Genomic DNA, 17,704 nt, shown 5'->3' with positions numbered 1-17,704 from the left:
CCAAAAACCCTTCCATGCTTTTTTTGGCTTGTGTGGTGTAAATAGTTAAAAGATACTGTAAAGTGCGAAGAGCATTGCGTTTTGAATACTGTAGAAATAGGAAAATTAATTGCAAATAATCCAACACAGAATCATAGAATTGTACAGTTGGAGGATACCATAGGGGTTATCTAGTCCAACCTCCTGCAATGCAGGAATCTCAACTAAACACTAGTGAAATAATCCTGGATTTGGAGTAATTTTTTTAAACAGAGAATACAGAAGGTTTACCGTCTTAAAAATTTACAGCGATAAAAAAACTTCTCTCCCACCTTCTATTTCACCGAGAACATGCACAAGAACCATAGAATCAACCCTTAAGTAAAAGCCGCGCGCTCAGTACACCCGCAAGCGCGCCAGCAATTTCCACCCTCGCGCCCAATCACAGCCTTTAAGCCCCCGCCCAACTACCAATCAGACACGTCGAGCGCCAGGCCCCGCCCACTCCGAGCGGTTTTTGGCGCGCTTTTGGAGCAGGCCGCTTTTCCTCCGCGCGCCGTGCCGTTGCTAGGAGACGTCGGAGGAGGCCGTTATTCCTGTCACGGGCCGCACACTCCCGCCCCCGTCCCAAAACAGAGGATGAGGAGCCGCGAGGAAGTAGACGCCACCCTTCACGTCGCCAAGTTGGACCCGGCGGAGCTGCTCCCCGCGGCGCAGTGCCTCAGCTTCAGCGCCCAGGCGGCGGACGTCGGGGAGTGCCGCCTCTTGCAGCTGGAACCGGAGCTTTGCGCCGAGTTGGAAGCGGGGCGGAGGTACGCATGCGCACGCTGCGGGGGGGGAGCGGGTAAAAACCGTACTTTCTAGCACTCGGCTCTGTGGTTGGGCTTGGCTCTGGTCTACAGCGACCCCAGGCGGCCCGGAGGGTTAATAGCATTTCCTAGGTCGCTCCCACGTCCAGAGCTCATCACGGTTTTTATATACAAGTCCAGAGACACCCCTTTCTTACCAGGAGCCCCCCAAAATCAGGATGACTTGCTTTCCAGGTTTTGGAGCAATAAAGATTTACCACTTGAAAAGACCGCTTTGAAAGTGTGCCCCACTTTAAGTGACAGCCAGTTTTAAAAATATATATTTTAAAGTTTTATTATACTTATTTTATTATTATCATTATGCATCAATTTTACCTAGCCTTTTCCCCCTGGTGGGATACAAGGCTGGACCACGGATGAAAACAGAGAACCGCCTTACCCACCTTTATGTCAAAGCAGGAAGATCAACATTTAGAAATTGTGGGTTGCAATGCATTCATGTTTTATCAGATTGCTCTTCAATAAGTCCTGATGGTTAGTGACTTCAGTTGGATGCATCCTGTATGCATGATTGTAAGCATTTATACAGTACTTTTGGTTACACCTTAGTAGATTGCCAAGCGGTGCAGCCTTAGACTTGCATGGCATATTTGTACAGTCTATAATATGCACAACAAAGTACTGAAATAGCAAAGACTGTTGTGGCCTGCCTTTATTGTGTGCACTTCTGGGTTGTTAAAAATAACAACACAGTGAAGCATGTGTTGAACTAGGGCAGTGTTTTTCAACCTTTTTTGGGCAAAGGCACACTTGTTTCATGAAAAAAATCGCGAGGCACACCACCATTAGAAAATGTTAAAAAATTTAACTCTGTGCCTATATTGACTATATATAAAGTAATTCTCTTGAATTTTTCCATTTTTCCCACGGCACACCAGGCAACATCTCGCGGCACACTAGTGTGCCACGGAACAGTGGTTGAAAAACACTGAACTAGGGCACAAATACAGGTAGGTAGCCGTGTTGGTCTGCCATAGTCAAAATAAAAAATTCCTTCCAGTAGCACCTTAGAGACTAAGTTTGTCCTTGGTATGAGCTTTCGTGTGCGAAAGCTCATACCAAAGACAAACTTAGTTGGTCTCTAAGGTGTTACTGGAAGGAATTTTTTATTTTATTTTGTTTTGACTAGGGCCCAAATGTTGTGAATCAAATGGGGAGATTGAAGTTAGAGTTTGGCTGGGTTTTTTGCTTGTTTGTTTTTAACATTGAGCAATTCAAATTCACTGTTTTTATACATAATATGCTGATATATAGTAACATTAGTAACAATTGAAACCTAGCATCCTTTCATTATTTTAAAAGTTTGCTTGCTATTCAGAAGTAAATGCTGCTTTAAAAACCAAAACAAACCATTGCTGCAGTGACTCTGTGTTTAATTGTTTTGTTTTGTTTTGTTTTGCAGCCTGGTGATCCGTGGAGACCGCGATGAACACGCTGTGTTATGCAGTAAAGATAAAACCTATGACATGAAAATAGCAGATACTTCTAATACATTGCTTTTCTTACCTGCCTGTGAAACTCCAGAGCAGCTTGCTATAAACAAGACAGCTTCTAATATACTTTACACTCAGGTATTTTGTGTGTGAATGAGAGAGAGAGACATTTCTGAAGCCAACTGCAAATGGCTAACTATCTTTGAAAATGTAGGTTCTAACCCACTCTCATTTATATACTCTTTTTTAAAAAAATAACATTTATATCCTTCCTTCCTTCCATGGCATTTAAAGTGGTTTATAAGGGGTGGTCCTGTCTTAGGCTTAGTGCAATTCTATGATTGATCCAAGATAACCTAAAAAAGTTAACAGTTGAACAGGAATTAGAACACAGGGCTGGTATTGGTGGTTGGATGATCCAGTCTCTCAAATCATATGTGCCATATACAGCATTATTTCCCCCCCCATTTCTAGCTGCATGATTTACAAGAGTCTTACTTTTCTTAAAGAAAAAGTGTATGTGACAGAACACCAGCATGAATTCTTTTCCTATTTGAAAGTTGTCATTTTGGTGGCAAGAAGACCATGAAGCAGATACAGGAGTTATTGTGGCCCTGCACGTTCATAGGGCAAGTCCTATTTGTCTTTCATTGGCCACCACCCAAATGCAAAAGGAAAAGGAGGGAGGCACGGAACCATAAATAATGGAAAAAGGAGAAACGTTTTCTGTCTTCCCTACAGTACCAGCTGTGTTTGTGCAAGCAGCTTCAGCTATTCTACAACATTTTGAAGTTTTAAGATTGCTCCCGTAGATGGAACTTGTGTTCTGCAACACACTGAGCTTATAAATCTTAGTTGGTGCTTTTGGGAACACGTTTCTCCTTTTTTGCATTCATTCTTCTTCTCACCACCGCAATGGCTACCTTCTTTTGGAAACTGGAAAGGCGCCCTCCGAAGGAGCATCTAATATGCCAAACAGAGGGGCGTCCTGGTATTTTCATTACGAGGTCTGACGCTGATGAGGGGATCTCTGTCTGCGACTGACAGATTTAAATATTAGTCATGGCAAATTCCAATTAAGGCTATTGCTATAGATTGCAGGCTTCTCCAATAATTACTGGGAACTAAGAAGATGCCGACCTAAGTTAAAGAAACTCAAGAAACTTTTGATGGAAAACCCTTATGAAGGACCAGACAGTGAAAACGAGAGAAGTTCGACTAAATCAAAGGTAAAAACGGTAGAGGAGTTGGTGGGAAAGCTTCCTTGGCATCGGCTTTTAAAAAATGCATAGTTTAGATTGCTCTTGTGAAAGAATAGAAATGAAGCAATTAATTGATTGCAAAGTAATGAGTGTAACTGGTGAATATCAAGTGATATTAAACACTGCAAGGTAAGGTAAAAGTGTGTATTATTTCTTCCCTGTTGGTGGAAGTGAGCTGAGAAGGAAGGAAAAGAGAGAGAGAGAGAGACAGAGACAGAGACACTTGGCTAACGTCACCTAACGAGCTCACAGCAGAGATGAACTTTGAATCCTCTGCTTCACCTTCTCTGTTACCCAATGCTAGTTCTCAAAGGCTTATGTTTCAAAACATAAAGCTAGCTCGAAGAGTACCAGAAGGTTCATTCCTTTTGGCTTCTCTATAAGAAGAGTTTGGATTTGATATCCCGCTTTATCACTACCCTAAGGAGTCTCAAAGCGGCTAACATTCTCCTTTCCCTTCCTCCCCCACAACAAACACTCTGTGAGGTGAGTGGGGTTGAGAGACTTCAAAGAAGTGTGACTAGCCCAAGGTCACCCAGCAGATGCATGTGGAGGAGCGGAGACACGAACCCAGTTCACCAGATTACAAGTCTACCGCTCTTAACCACTACACCACACTGGCTCCCGTAGTGGATATGGTGTTTAAGAAGATGGGAATCTACTTCTATTTAACACATAATTCAAAACAATTAAGGTTGTCAGAAATTTTTTTTTTTTTAAAGAGTTTGAATTACTTCATGAATGTTGAAACTAAGTTGATGGGTTTTTTTGTTTCCTCCTTTTGACATTGTTACTTAAATATCTGTCATTATGATAAGTGAGGCATATGCTGAGATAGGACTGGTGCAGTGTATGCTTGTCCAGTTTGAGAGTAATAAACATTATCTCTCTTTCCTACACCCCCTTCCCACTGTGGGATGTAGCATTATCAATGTCAATGGAGATTCAGGGTTGTAGCCAAGGAAATGTAGTTGTCCCATTAGTGCGAGTACTTCCACCTCCCCCCCCATCCCTCCCAATATGTTCTGGAGTTCCCCCAACCTAACAAAAGAGAAGGGGGTGGTCACAGGAGAGGAGAAGAAGTCCCATTGCATGCTAACAGTATAAATTCATTGGATATAACCCTTACAGACAAATAGTCATAAAGTCTAGTTTGAGAATAAATATTGGCTTAATACTTTTGTGTGTCTTTTACAGTACACAACAGAAGAGTTACTAGATCAGGTCCAAGCAAGTGAGGAAGAAATAATGGATCAACTGGAGGTTCTAAAAGCATGCCAAATTGAAGGTATTTGTATCTAAAGATGGAGATAATCTGGAGCTCATATTTTAATGTGGGGGGTCTATTTGCATTGTTTTCTCCCTGTCTCTTAGAATTCCTTCTTATCTAAAGGTTTCTGAGCTTTAAAGGTTGATTTACCTGATTCTACTGTATTGTAAGGGACGTGGGTGGGGCTGTGGTCTAAACCGCAGAGCCTAGGGCTTGCTGATCGGAAGGTTGGCAGTTCAAATCCCCACAACAGGGCCTGTTGCTCAGTCCCAGCTCCTGCCCACCTAGCAGTTCAAAAGCACATCAAGTGCAAGTAGATAAGTAGGTACCACTTTGGCAGTAAGGTAAACAGCGTTTCTGTGTGCTGCTCTGGTTTCGCCAGAAGCGGCTTAGTCATGCTGGCCACATGACCCGGAAGCTGTCTGCGGACAAACGCCGGCTCCCTCGGCCTATAGAGCAAGATGAGCGTGCAACCCGAGAGTGGTCTGCGACTGGACCTAATCGTCAGGGGTACCTTTACATTTACCTTTACTGTATTGTAACATGATATGGAGTGGATTAAAATTACTTGCAAGGATTTTGATGGATAATTATGGGCGTATCTTATTTTGACAGACCACGGTGGCTATGGTGACTGTAGGAAGCTCTCTTTTCCAGAAAAGTAGCACAGCATTTTCTTATTCCTACTCTAGCCTACTTTCCTCAGTTTTTATTAAAAGCCAATTTTTCTGCTCTGTTTTTGTGGCATTCTATTTTTCAGGACAGAGGCTGTGCAAATAAAATTGGGCTCCATTTTCAGTGGCACCCATTGAGTTCTATGAGACAAAGTAACATAGGCTGTAATCTTGAACACCATTTGGTGTTAGAGGAATACACACACACGTGTGTGTGTGTGCATAGAAGAAAACCTTTTTTTGGACAACTATGCAAAACATCTCCTTCATGGAGAAGGGGCTTGAATAACTCAGGGAAGCTATGAGCTATGCCATGCAGGGCCACCCAAGATGGACAGGTCATAGTGGAGAGTTTAGACTAAATGTGATCCACCTGGAGGAGGAACTGGCAAGCCACTCCAGTAGCCCTGCCAAGAAAACTCCATGGACAAGCCTGGCGTGCTCTGGTCCATGGGGTCACGAAGAGTCGGACACGACTGAATGACTGAACAACAACAACAATGCAAAACATACCTGCAGTGTATGAATTGTCCCTGGTATCATAACATGTGACAAGTGCCTCTTGTTTAAAAAGATGTGGAAGGTCATAGTCTACTTTCCATAGAAGTAGTATTACCATTTCTGCTGGTTTTTGATTATGACCTTGCTTCTCTGCTTGGCAGGTTGTTGGCGGATTCTAGACTTCGATTATGAGATGAAATTGTTGAATCATGTGACACAATTGATATATACCGAGTCTTGGCCATTCAGCAAGGTCCCTTTAAGCATATGTCTTCAAGAACTCGGACCTTTAGAGCCCAAGTAAGTTATTTTGTTAACCCTTGCGTAAAAATGTAAGGTAGCATTTTAGTCCAGAATAGAAGGGACCACCCTCACCCTCACTTTTCGTTCCGAAGGTGCTCTTGTTCTGTTGATTATAACAGCTCCATCCTCTGGACCACTTCAGATACATAAAATATCAGCAGGTGCTGGAGGGGATGCTCAGTGGAACGTCAACACATGGGGATGCTTAACCCTATCCCCCACCGTGCGGCTATGATCCCCGAACAAACTAAAAGAGTTCCCATTGGCACCATAACGAATGGAATACAGGCACAGTTTCTGGAAAACAGTAGGAGAATGGGGGAAAACCCAGTTGCTATTTACAAATTTAAGTACAGGTGTTTTTTTTTCAACCCTGAAGAAATATGAGGATCAACTGAGATGGCCAAATTCTGTAACATATGGTAATATAATTTTTGTTCATATACTAAAAATAGACAAAACTTTTGTTCCAGGGAAATGATAGAACACATTCTTGTGAGTTATGGAAAGAAGTATATTGATGAAGGTAAGTTCCATGAGTGCATGTTTTGTTTTTTGTTTTTAAAGTAATAATGTTAAAGCACCTGATTAAGTAGTTGTAGGCAGGGGTTGACAAAAGTGAAGACAGTGTATTTGATCAAATGTGAGTAGCAGAAGTATTGTTATGCAAATCTAAAATTCTTGCCTAGAAGTTTAAACCTTCTCGTGTACACTAGTACATAGGTCATTGTATCATTCAGTTTAAACCCAGGTTTGTGCCACATGCTTTCCTTGCAGCCAAGCCTCAGTGAAGGAGAAAAGGGCATAGGATGAGGGAGAAGGAGAGTGGCGGTGGTTGGGTCCCTAACTTGTGGAATCCTTTTACTCTAAAACTGACAGCAAACTCCCTGGCGAATATACATTGTTAGGGCACACATGATATATCCAAATTTGCCCAAACTGCATAATTTTAAAGTGACTGTTTTTTTTTTTAAGAATTCAGATACATAAAGGATGGTATTTAGTCTTGTTTTACTGAAAGTGGACCCAATGAAATTAATGAACCTAATTTAATCATGTTCCTTTATTTCAGTGGGTGTGCTGTGAGTAAAATATAGTTGACTACAACCCACAATTTCTTGTGTTCTTCATACTCATTCCTAGGCGAGACTTACTTTGAAATGAATGAAGAGAAGATATGCAGAGCAACAGCACAAATGCTCTTACAAAACGCAGTCAAATTCAGTCTCGCCGAATTCCAAGAAGTATGGCAGCAGAGCGTCCCTGAAGGAATGACGACTAGACCGGACCAGTTAAAGGTAAAATAAAGCCAGCAATTTACATCCATGGAAACATCGTGTGTCAGGTGTAGAACTGGTGCTCTCAAGGCAGGAGAAAATGGAACTGCTCTGCAGGAGGAGACTCAGTGTGTTTGAGTGGATCAGGCCAGAGTTCAAAACCCACCTTGTATGGTTTTTGTGAGGATGCAGAAGGTGAGGACTGGGTTCACCAACCCTGAGCTTTTCAAAGTAAGAGCAGGATAAAAAGCAATGATTCTGTTTTCTTTATCTTCTTATTTCAAGGGGTTGGCTCTTGTGGACAAATCTTCCAGACCAGAAACTATTTCCTTGCTAAATGTTGAAGACTTACCAGAAGATAACCAGGAAAGATTTAACAGTTTATTCGCTATTAGGGAGAAATGGACAGAAGCTGATATAGCTCCATATATACAGTAAGCAATAAAAATACTGAATGTTACGGAATCACAAACATACCTCATTTTTTGTTTCATGGGCCACAGTTCACCACAAACATCTTCATATCTTTTTATGGAATGGCTTCACTTTTTGCAGCATAAACTTAAGTCTCCTTGCTTTCGAAGCTGTTCACAACCCAACTTTCTCATTTCCTTCTGCACCTTTTCCTGTTACTTGGTTCTTTGTTTCCACTGCTGTTCTTCAATCCAGAGTGTGTGGCATTTGATATGATGCGCTGTAATACTAGGGATAAATCCGTAATTTGATTTGGAGTGTTTTAAAAGTAACTGAAGCAAATGGTCCTTCTGTGTGGTCTTTGAAGTTGCATGAATAGTGCTTGTATTCTCTTTTGCAGGGACTTATGTTCAGAGAAGCAAACGATTGGTGCGTTGCTGACAAAACATGCTCGTTCTTCAGTGCAGAATGGACTTAAAGTTTATAATTCTAGAAGACCCGTTTCATAAGAAGTAATACTGATTACTGACAGAAGAGAAGATACAGACTGGTGGCTCAAATTTGGAGTGGGGTTGTTGGGATTTTTGCAGCAATCCTAGGGATTTTCTGTTAATCATGTAACAATGTTGAAATGCTTTGGAATTGTTTTATAGATAAAATTGAACTGTTTTGAAAAGCTAAAAATTCATTGTACAAATACTTTCTTTAAACGTTCTGCAACTGTCTCTAGTTATTATTAAAAACTTATTATAAAGCTGTGTTGGAATCTCAGAGGTAAAAATATATTGGACTGATGTATATTAAAGCATATAGTAGTAGCATATTGTAATATGTAGAAGGGCCAGTACCTAATTTGGGAGGACCACCAAACGATGTTAGAACCTTTTATTTGAAATCCAGGAACAAAACCCACTGAAAGAAGGGCATTGAGATACCATGTGTACCTGTGGTGTTTATATATTTCTTGCCCATGGTACTGCAACCCATCTTAGTCACAGAAGGCATATTAAAATCAAATGTTAAAACCTGCTTGTGATATAGGGCTGGGGTGGGATGAGAGACAGGTCACCATGCTATCTCTTTGGACTTGGCCAATTGTATCTAAGCAGCTCTAGTCCTGTTTGTAGACTTTTTGCTGTGAGTGAAACACATTGGATGTGAGTCACAGCTAAAATGCTCCCATGTAGCAGCATGTCATTCGTGCCATCACATTTTAAACACACTTTGCGCAGTGGCAGCATGCTACAGGTAATGTTGACTCGCATGGTAAACGCATTTGAACATGACAGGGTGTTGTTATGTTTACATGGGTAACTATCCGTGCCTCAATACATGTGTAACGATGATAGCTGTATGACAATTACAGGTTCAGGTGCAACTTGTTACTGTTTCAGGGAGCAATGATGGGAGAGGGCTATTTCCTTCATTCCCTCATGGGAATGGTCAGCCTCTGTGGGAAACAGGTTGCTGAATTTGATGGGCCTTTAGTTTGACCCTACATCTGAAGAAGGCAGGCTCCGGCAGATTGAGCAGAAGAGACCAACAGTGGGGTCCAACGTTCAAGCAGGCGGTTTCTGCATGTGCTGCAGAGGGAAATGAGGGGCAGGTGGGGCTCATCAACCGGGGAAGAGAGGCCATCTAGGAGAAGGAAAACTGATCCTAAACCACTGGGAGAAGAAAAGGCTCAGGAGTAAACCCTACACAAATCCAGAGTGGAGTCCCTTAGATGGCTGGATGGTGCTTTGTACGCCTCCTTCCAGCAACTCTTGCAGCCAAGCAGATGCCAAAACAGTATTGCTCTGTTTTCCTTTGTACCATGTAAGTGAGTCTTGTTGTCTGGGCAGCCTAGAACCTCCAGACACACTGCCCTGGCTTGCACTCCAGGAAGGTCACTTTCGGGCAGGTAATGCAGCAGTTTGACTTCATCCCCAGAAGTGCACTCCATTGTCTCTCCAGAGGATCCCAACAGCAACAGTCTGGTCCATCAGGACTCTTGGCGTTTGCATGGAAGGTTTATCGTTATGAAAAGGTCAATAAGAAGATTTCCTCTATGAAAAGGAAAGAGGCACAATCTGCTCAGAAGCACATCTGCAAATCAGAATATACAATGCCTCTCGGGGGGAGGGCGCTAGGAGTGCTGCTATGTTTTATTTTGTTTCTAGACGCAAACAAAAATATTAATTTTGTTTCCAAAGGGGACGCAGCCTGAGGTGTTTTCTGTAAAACGAAGAAGCCCATTGCCGGAAAGTTACAAAACCTAGGTATGCCCCTTCCAACTTAAAGAAGAGCCACTAAAAAAATCCTCTGAAAATGAGAATTATTTCCCACCTAGCTCCTCCCCACTCAACCTAGGGCAGCCTGAGGGAGGAATCACTGCGCCTGCGCGCGAGCGCGAAACCACCCTCAAGCTTCACGAAGAGCGCGAGCTATTTCCCAAAAGCAAATCCAGGTCGCCGTGGTAACGTCTCCACCAATAGGCGGCTTCGTTTCGCTCCGCATGCGCATTCTCGCCTTTGTGCGTACGCGTGAGACGCAGCCTCTTGATTGGCGCGCTGACGAATCTGAAACGGGAGCGCGAGGGGAGAGGTGGGGTTTAACAAACATACCGCGTCTACGACCTTCCCGCCCCTTTGACGTGAGGTCAAAGGTTGCGAGCAAAATGGCGGCCGCCCCGCCAGAAACGAGACGCTGATTGTGTACTTGGAAGCGGCCTAAGGGGAGCGCGCGGTGGGGAGTCCGCCGGTCGTGGAGAGAGACGCCTCGCCTCCTGGGAGCTGCTTTCCGCCCAGACGTCGCTCTCAGGTCCTGGCGGGACCCTTCTAAGAGGAGGCCCCCGAGCTGCAGCCGCTGCCTCCCTTGGACGTCGCTCTTCCTCACAGGACACCTGCCGCCTCCCTAAAGCAATTCGCTCTTCATGAGGACTAGCGACGGTCCCCTCAACAAGGCAGCCGCGCCCGCTGAAGAATCGCCCCTCGGGAGTTGAAGTTGCGGCAGCGCCTCGCCTCAGAACAAGCTCTCCCCCCTCGTCTCAAATTCCTAGCCGGAGCTTCAGTGGCCCTCATGCCCACCCCATTTCTGGCAACACAACGCTGCCGTGAAACGGGAATCCTCCTGGGAGACCCACAGGAAAAGCGCCCCTTTCCTAGACAAGCTCCAAAAGGAAGCCGGCTCCATGCTGGCTAGATACCTCTAGACCTGACCAGAAGCCCTGACAGCTGCCAACGCACCTGCTTTAACCAGATGCGACCTCGCAGATCAGGCCCAGGAGTACCCTTGTTGGCATCGCCTTTGTAGAGAAAGGCTGTACCCAGCCCTGGCTCAAGGAAGGGTAACTATATACCCATAGGATAGTTTGGAGGCAGCTCAGCAGCAACCTCGCCTGCTCCTAGGTCCAGATGCTGCTCCCGCAAATCGGGAAGGTTGCATACTGCATTATACTTTCTCCCAGATAGAGACCTAGTCAGTAATCAATTTTTGTTCTAAAAGTACATCTATCAAGTTAGCTAGGAATCTCTGGAAACTGCTGTCGCTTTAGTAAATAGATTACAAGTCAAGATCTCTCTCTCTTGCAGTTGTAAATAGCTAAATGCCTACACAAAAAAGAGAGATGTATCTAGTTTGCTTTGGTAGGTCTTTAGAGGATTCAGAAGTCGTCATCTTTTAACCTGGGGTAGGAGAAGTTCTCTTTCTAGGAAGGATCCCCATACCTTATTAAATGTCAGTAAGTTGCACAACATATATTAAGTTTAATACATATATAACTTTCCCTAATTTAAGAGGTCAGTATTACAGTAGTAGGTTAGGTCTCCCGAAATCTGAAGTATTCACACTCCGAAGAGGCTTTATGGGCATTGTTGCCTCTTGGGACTATTCTAAGATTTTCTGGTGAAAGATCTTTAATGAGAAGAAATCAGCCAAAAAAGGAAGAATTAAAGTTACTTTTGAAAAGACTGCTAATGAGGCTTGTGATGTGTATTTGATTTTCATCAAGGTTCAGTACTACTATTTATGATGAACAGGAAGAAAGGAGACAAGGGGTTTGAGAGCCCAAGACCTTATAAATTATAAGTATTTGCTACTATTCCTTTTCTTATGACCATAGGTTGATGTTTTTAAACTGAAGCAATAGGCCTTTGGAGTCCAGAAAGCTGCAGGTTGTTTAAAAAAACCTACATTGTGGTGAGGAAACTGGAGAGAAATTGAAGTTGCATTTTAACAACTAGTTTGGTAATATAAATCAATTCCATTAAAATGTGGGAAACTGCATCTTTGGTTTTTTTCCTGATACATGTAAATATGTACAGTGCACTCCTAACCATTTCAACTTGAAAGTAAGTCTTGTTGAATTCAGTGATGCCTGCTTTCAGGTACATAGAGTTAGACTTGTGACCTTAGTTCCTTAGGCATCAAAATTCACTTGGAACATGCAAGTTCCATGCATGTTCTACAAGCAAGTTGAACTGAAATATTTTTATGTAATAACAACAACACTTAAATATGTCTCCCATCAGCCTGGGTTGCCTCAGCCACTGTCAATTATTCCTATTGGTGTGAGGTTCTTTAAGAATATATTATCTCAGTTTAATTTCTCAAGTTACGCTATTGCATTGACTCCAGAATACTGTACTTTTGATACAGAAAATGCTGGAAATTGCCTACATTTGTTTCTGGTGATGGCTAATTGTGATGTGAAGTGCCAAGCAAGCTGAGAACTATAGAACTAATGCATGATTGTAGTTGGCTGCTTTGGGTTGGAATTGCCGGGGTGGATGTGTTTTAACTAGAATCCCACCCAGGAGAGAAGCTTCAGTTGCACATGTCTAGCTGCTTGAGTATATAATGGAATATTAGAAAATTTACTGATATTTCTGATCCCACAACTGATGTTATAAATTGTTTTCTATTAATGCAGATAATATTTTCTCAGTATATATAGAAGGAATCTTCTCTATTTGTTGCAGTGTTGAATGTGGTGCATATTCACACACACAATATAGGTGTTGTTTACTTGATACTTGGCCACTTATGGAGGGTGAAATAATTCTTTATGATGAAGTGCCCAGCATGGCCTGTTTCTAAAATCTGTTATGTGACACATGAGTGCAGGCAGACAGATGGTCTGATAACTTATTTTCTAGTTCTCTGCAAGCTTATACACATCAAGATCTTTACTTTGAATTCTTTCTTCCTTTCCCCAGCACAACCCACCAGGTGGTCTGTATCAACAACATAAATTTCCAGAGAAAATCTGTTGTTGTAAGTATATTGAGGGGAAGGGACTATAGAGCTTGAAGAAAGAGTACCGGTACATGTTTTGTGTATAGGAGGTCCCAGGCTCAGTCCTTGGAATCTCCAACAAAAAGAACCAGGTACCAGGTGATGGAAAATACTTTCTTCCCAAGACCCCAGAAAGCCACTGCTAGTTGGACCAGGCAGTCCTGAACTAGATGGACAAATAGCGTGGCCTGGTATAAGCCAGCTTCCCATGTTTCTATTTAATTAACGTCGTGAAAGTCTACTTCATAAGCCTCTACTCTTCTGGTTGTTAAGGGATTCACTTTTATAGTTGGTTAATTGTGTTTTCTTCATGCCATGATGCCATGCATCCCGGTTTGTCACAACCAACAACCTCACATTTCTGCTGTAATATTTACAAAATACCAGTGGGCAGAGAGGATATTCTAGAGGAGTTTTATCTTTTTCTTTAGCTGCCTATCCTATCCTTTTGTTCTTTACCATCAAGCTGGCCCGCAACTGCCACTGACTGACAATTTTACAGCTTGCTTGCAGAAGTGCTCAAAAGTTTCATGCTACCTCAATTGACTTTAGTGAGAGTTTACGCTGAACTGAAACCTGTTAAAATGATTGCAATCACAACAGCAGGGAATTGTTTCTAGAGCCAAAAAAGCCACACCTAAGAAGTGCGAAGGATCAGCTTCACCGCCAAGACCTCAGGGATAGATTAAGCATAAACCATTCAAATATTAGAAATATTAAAGCCAGATGAACTTTGCATTTTCCCACTGGTTATTTATTTGCTTAAGATGGGCCCAGGTTAATAAATATCAAAATTTATTTCTGAAAATAAAATCTTCAAAACACATCATAAAAAGAAAATAATAAAATTCATTTAACATGCAATGCCCTCTTAAAAGAGAAAATATTGTGGCCTTTTCCGAAAGCTGCCCCAGGGAGGCTCAGGTATGTTTCTGTTGGAAGGGAATTCCACAACTCCAAAACCATTATGGAGAAAACCTTGTTCCACTTTCTGGTATAATTGATATTGAGATGGCTGGTTTTTGACAGGATTTTTGTGTTTGATCTTAATAGCCAGATTGGCTCTTAACAGGAAAAGTGTTTCCTGAGATATGAAACATCAAAACCATTGCATAATTCTTTAATGGGGGTGGGCTGGGAGATTATCCCACTTCATCTACAAATAGTTTATAAATAGTGTTAAAAGTCAGTGCCATCACACTGAAAAGCTAAAAGGCAGAGGGTGGAGTTTTACTCAGGTTTTATATGTTGATACTGTTCCACACTTTTTTATATAGGTCTATTTTTATTGATACTTACATTGAAAATGTGGAACTGTATCAACATATAAGTACTGTTCCACACTTGACAGGTTAGGTTGCTGTGTGCTGAAAGCTGTTTATGAGCAGTCCCAAAGAGCACATTGCAGTAGTCAATCCCGATGTTTACAAATAAAGGGAAGAAAATTCCTCTCTCCTGAAAGGAGTTATCCAGCAAATAGAACATGAATGGCTGCATTCTTCCTCTTTGTGTTGATGGAGATTGATGGATTTCAGTGCTAAATTCTTTCATTTTTCATGAGCTTTTGTGTTCCCAAGAACCCTTAATATATTCCACATGCTCTGTTTTTATGTGCTTACCCCCGGGCTGCAGATGAATGAGTGCCACCAACCAAGTTGTGTCTCTTGTTTCTCCGTTTCATGGGGGAGAACTGAATAATTACATTAGGGTGGGGTTTTGTGTTTTAGGTCCAAGCGAAGATGGCATACTCGCTTTGATGGGGTTGTGATCCTGCCTCCAGTTGTTTGTTGCGATACCTTCACATTTACTGTGAAAGAGCCGTGGTTGGATTTAATGTCTGAGTAGCTTCTCCGGGAACACGGGCGAAAGTTTAGTGGAAAAATCTTCACAGTGTGATGTAAAAGTATATACTTAAAAGTCCCTCTAAAATGCCCAAATCTGTACACGTACAGATGAAATCATGTTGAGCTATGCAAGAGCTCAGTCCTCCCCCCCCACCCTGCGCACACATAAACCATTGGTGGCTGGAGGCGGTTAGGCTGTTGGTAGAGAGGAGCACTGTCTGTGGGTAAGGTTCTGCAATGGTGGCCCCTGCTGCAGTCAGGTGGGCAGAAGGCCCTTGAAAGGGGCCTTTTTGGGGGTGGGGGAGAGCCCTGGTCACCTGGGGTCTGTTGGATCAGAAGCTCTGTGGACCCCCTCAGCTCTACCAGGCTGAAGCTGATGTAACAATAAAAACAAAACTTGCCACCCCAACCTTCTCTGTTGGCAGGGTTTGGAATGCATCTGTGAACCCGCTGCTCCTTTCCTTTGCAACTCCACCATTCCAGTCATTTGCATCTTCACTTTGGATTGCTTTGCCTATCAATTAAATTGTCAGGCAGGTTAGGTCAGCTACCATTGGCCCTCCAGATGAACTGCAACTCCCATCATCCCTGGCCACCTGCCATGGTTGCTGGGGCTGAAGGGGGGGTGTAGTTCAGTGACATTTGGTGGGCAAAAGGTTCTCCACACCTGCCCTAATGCATTATTCTAAGGACCTGGTGTCCGCTGTCCCCATTTTCATTGGCCACATTTTCTTACAGTGCTGTATACCCATGGCAACATTTCTGGTTTAGCAAGGAAACAGGCCTAGAACAGGAGTAAAAAAAATTATGCAGGAACCATGGCACAGGGAGAATTGATATGGTGCAATAGACATCGCTGGAATTGGATCAAGGAGACGTGGTTTCAGTTTGTTGCTCCATTATGAAACTCCCTCGTTGGCGTTGGGCCAGGCACCTACCTCGCAGGGGAGTTGTGAGGAAAAGTGGGGTGCTCTCATAAATGCTGCTGTGAGCTTGGAGTTAAAAGTGTGAACAAATAGGAAGGGGAGAACCAGGGTTGTGCCTGAGGACAAGCAGCATTTTCAAGTCTTGTCCCAAGTCATAATGTGTGCTCCATTAATTTACAGGGGATGGTTGAAAGTACTGATGTATTTCTGTGAGCCACGGCAGTATCACAAGTTGTGAAAAGAGTAGCAATATCCCCACTAGTTTCTGTGAAGGAGAGTTCTCCTGTGAAGGAAAATCATGGCGCCTCATGCTGGATGTAAGGTGGCAAAAAGGGGGGGCCCTCCTGTACCTTTAATATAGCGATGGGGTGCTGGTGACTCTTCAGATGTTGGACTGTAGCTCCCATCTTCCCTGAGCATTGGCCATGCTACCTGGGACTGTTGGGGGCTAGAGTCCAAGGACACCTGGAAGACTACAGGCTTCCCACCTCTGTTTTAATAGTTGCTACAATGACAGGCTGCACCTGGTGAAATTCCTCCTTCTGCACAGCTGCTAAAGGTGTAAGAGCCCTGTCCTCATTTGCACCTGGTCGGCCTAGTTGTATGTAGGACTTCCTTTATTGATTGAAGGGAACATTGCACTCCTCTTACTATTTTCTCACTTCTGACGCAGAGTGTGTCCTTAACAAGCAGTATGAGAAGCAACCTGGCAAGAGCTGCTACGCTTTTTAAACCTTTCAGTTGATGCAAAAGGAAATTCATTTTGGAGCTGTAATTGTATTTATACAGCTAAATTGCTTTGGAGTGTAAACTTCTGCAGTTTAAGAAGAAAATACATGTGTGTCCCTGATGTTGTTCTTTTAAATCTGTGCAGGGTTACGTGGAGCTGACGATATTTCCCACCGTTGCAAATCTGAATAGAATCAAGCTGAACAGTAAACAATGTAGGATATACAGAGTGAGAGTCAACGATCTGGAAGCAGCTTTTATTTATAACGACCCCACACTGGAAGTATGTCACCATGAGTCAAAACAGTAAGTAAATCGTTCATAATTGCTACCATCTCTGGAATAGTGATCATTATCTTTTTTTGATAGGGTATGAAGTGGGCTTCAAGTCATGAGTGTTCTTGAAGCACGAGATTGATCAACACATTTAATAGGTGTCAAAAGTGAAGCGATGATGGGAAGTCTTAGTATTTCACAAATCTGAAGTTTTTGAGATAATACAGAACATAAGAGTCCTTCTGGATTAAGCCAAAAACCCATCTACCATGTTTCCCCGAAAATAAGACACTGCCTTATATTTATTTTTCCTCAAGAAGACACACTATGGCTTATTTTCAGGGGATGTCTTATTTTTAATCACTTCAATGAGGAGACTTTTACTTTCACTTTCTACTGGTCACCTCCGAGCCTCCTTCCCGCTGGAGAAGCCACTCTCCAGCTGCTGCCCGTCTTCTTAACCGCTCTGCATCGGTACACTGCATAGCCACGCCTATCCAGGGCTGTCTTAAGGGCGCTGCTGGTGGGGCTGGAGCTGTTGCCAGGAGGCGCTGCGTCCAGCCTCACCTCTTCCTTGGTGCCCTCCAGAACTGCGCCTATCACTATGGCTTATTTTCAGGGTATGGCTTATATTGCGCAAATGCTTAGAAATCCTGCTACGTCTTATTTT

General features: G+C 43.0%; 2 protein-coding genes across 2 annotated transcripts in view; both read left to right on the top strand.

Moving 5' to 3' along the window:
• The first annotated feature begins 561 nt into the window (after positions 1-561).
• Positions 562-8,740, top strand: DSCC1 (DNA replication and sister chromatid cohesion 1). The gene is made up of 9 exons (XM_033155792.1): positions 562-791; positions 2,251-2,419; positions 3,376-3,510; positions 4,741-4,831; positions 6,150-6,288; positions 6,765-6,817; positions 7,435-7,589; positions 7,854-8,002; positions 8,383-8,740. Exons 1-9 carry the CDS (start codon positions 619-621, stop codon positions 8,489-8,491), a joined length of 1,173 nt encoding a protein of 390 aa, XP_033011683.1. The 5' UTR covers positions 562-618; the 3' UTR covers positions 8,492-8,740.
• A 3,092-nt stretch (positions 8,741-11,832) lies between these two features.
• The window catches only part of TAF2 (TATA-box binding protein associated factor 2), a 63,217-nt gene continuing 57,345 nt past the window's right edge, over positions 11,833-17,704 (top strand). Inside the window, exons 1-3 of the mRNA XM_033155791.1 lie at positions 11,833-12,046; positions 13,184-13,238; positions 16,904-17,064. Coding sequence (XP_033011682.1) covers positions 11,991-12,046; positions 13,184-13,238; positions 16,904-17,064 — 272 coding nt within the window. The 5' untranslated portion in view covers positions 11,833-11,990. The remainder of the gene's footprint in view (positions 12,047-13,183; positions 13,239-16,903; positions 17,065-17,704) is intronic.

The sequence above is a fragment of the Lacerta agilis genome, chromosome 7 (genome assembly GCF_009819535.1).
Source record: "Lacerta agilis isolate rLacAgi1 chromosome 7, rLacAgi1.pri, whole genome shotgun sequence".
In the NCBI taxonomy this organism is placed as follows: Eukaryota; Metazoa; Chordata; class Lepidosauria; order Squamata; family Lacertidae; genus Lacerta; species Lacerta agilis.
Note: the sequence above shows the minus strand (reverse complement) of the source record. Positions and strands in the feature narration are given on the sequence as shown.

What these genes read in the sequence shown, in the direction of transcription:
- DSCC1 (XM_033155792.1), top strand. Translation starts at nt 619, where the DNA reads ATGAGGAGCCGCGAGGAAGTAGACGCCACCCTTCACGTCGCCAAGTTG. An exon ending in GAAGTTCGACTAAATCAAAG is followed by an intron (nt 3,511 to 4,740) that starts GTAAAAACGGTA and finishes TGTCTTTTACAG; the next exon opens with TACACAACAGAAGAGTTACT. An exon ending in GATATAGCTCCATATATACA is followed by an intron (nt 8,003 to 8,382) that starts GTAAGCAATAAA and finishes TCTCTTTTGCAG; the next exon opens with GGACTTATGTTCAGAGAAGC.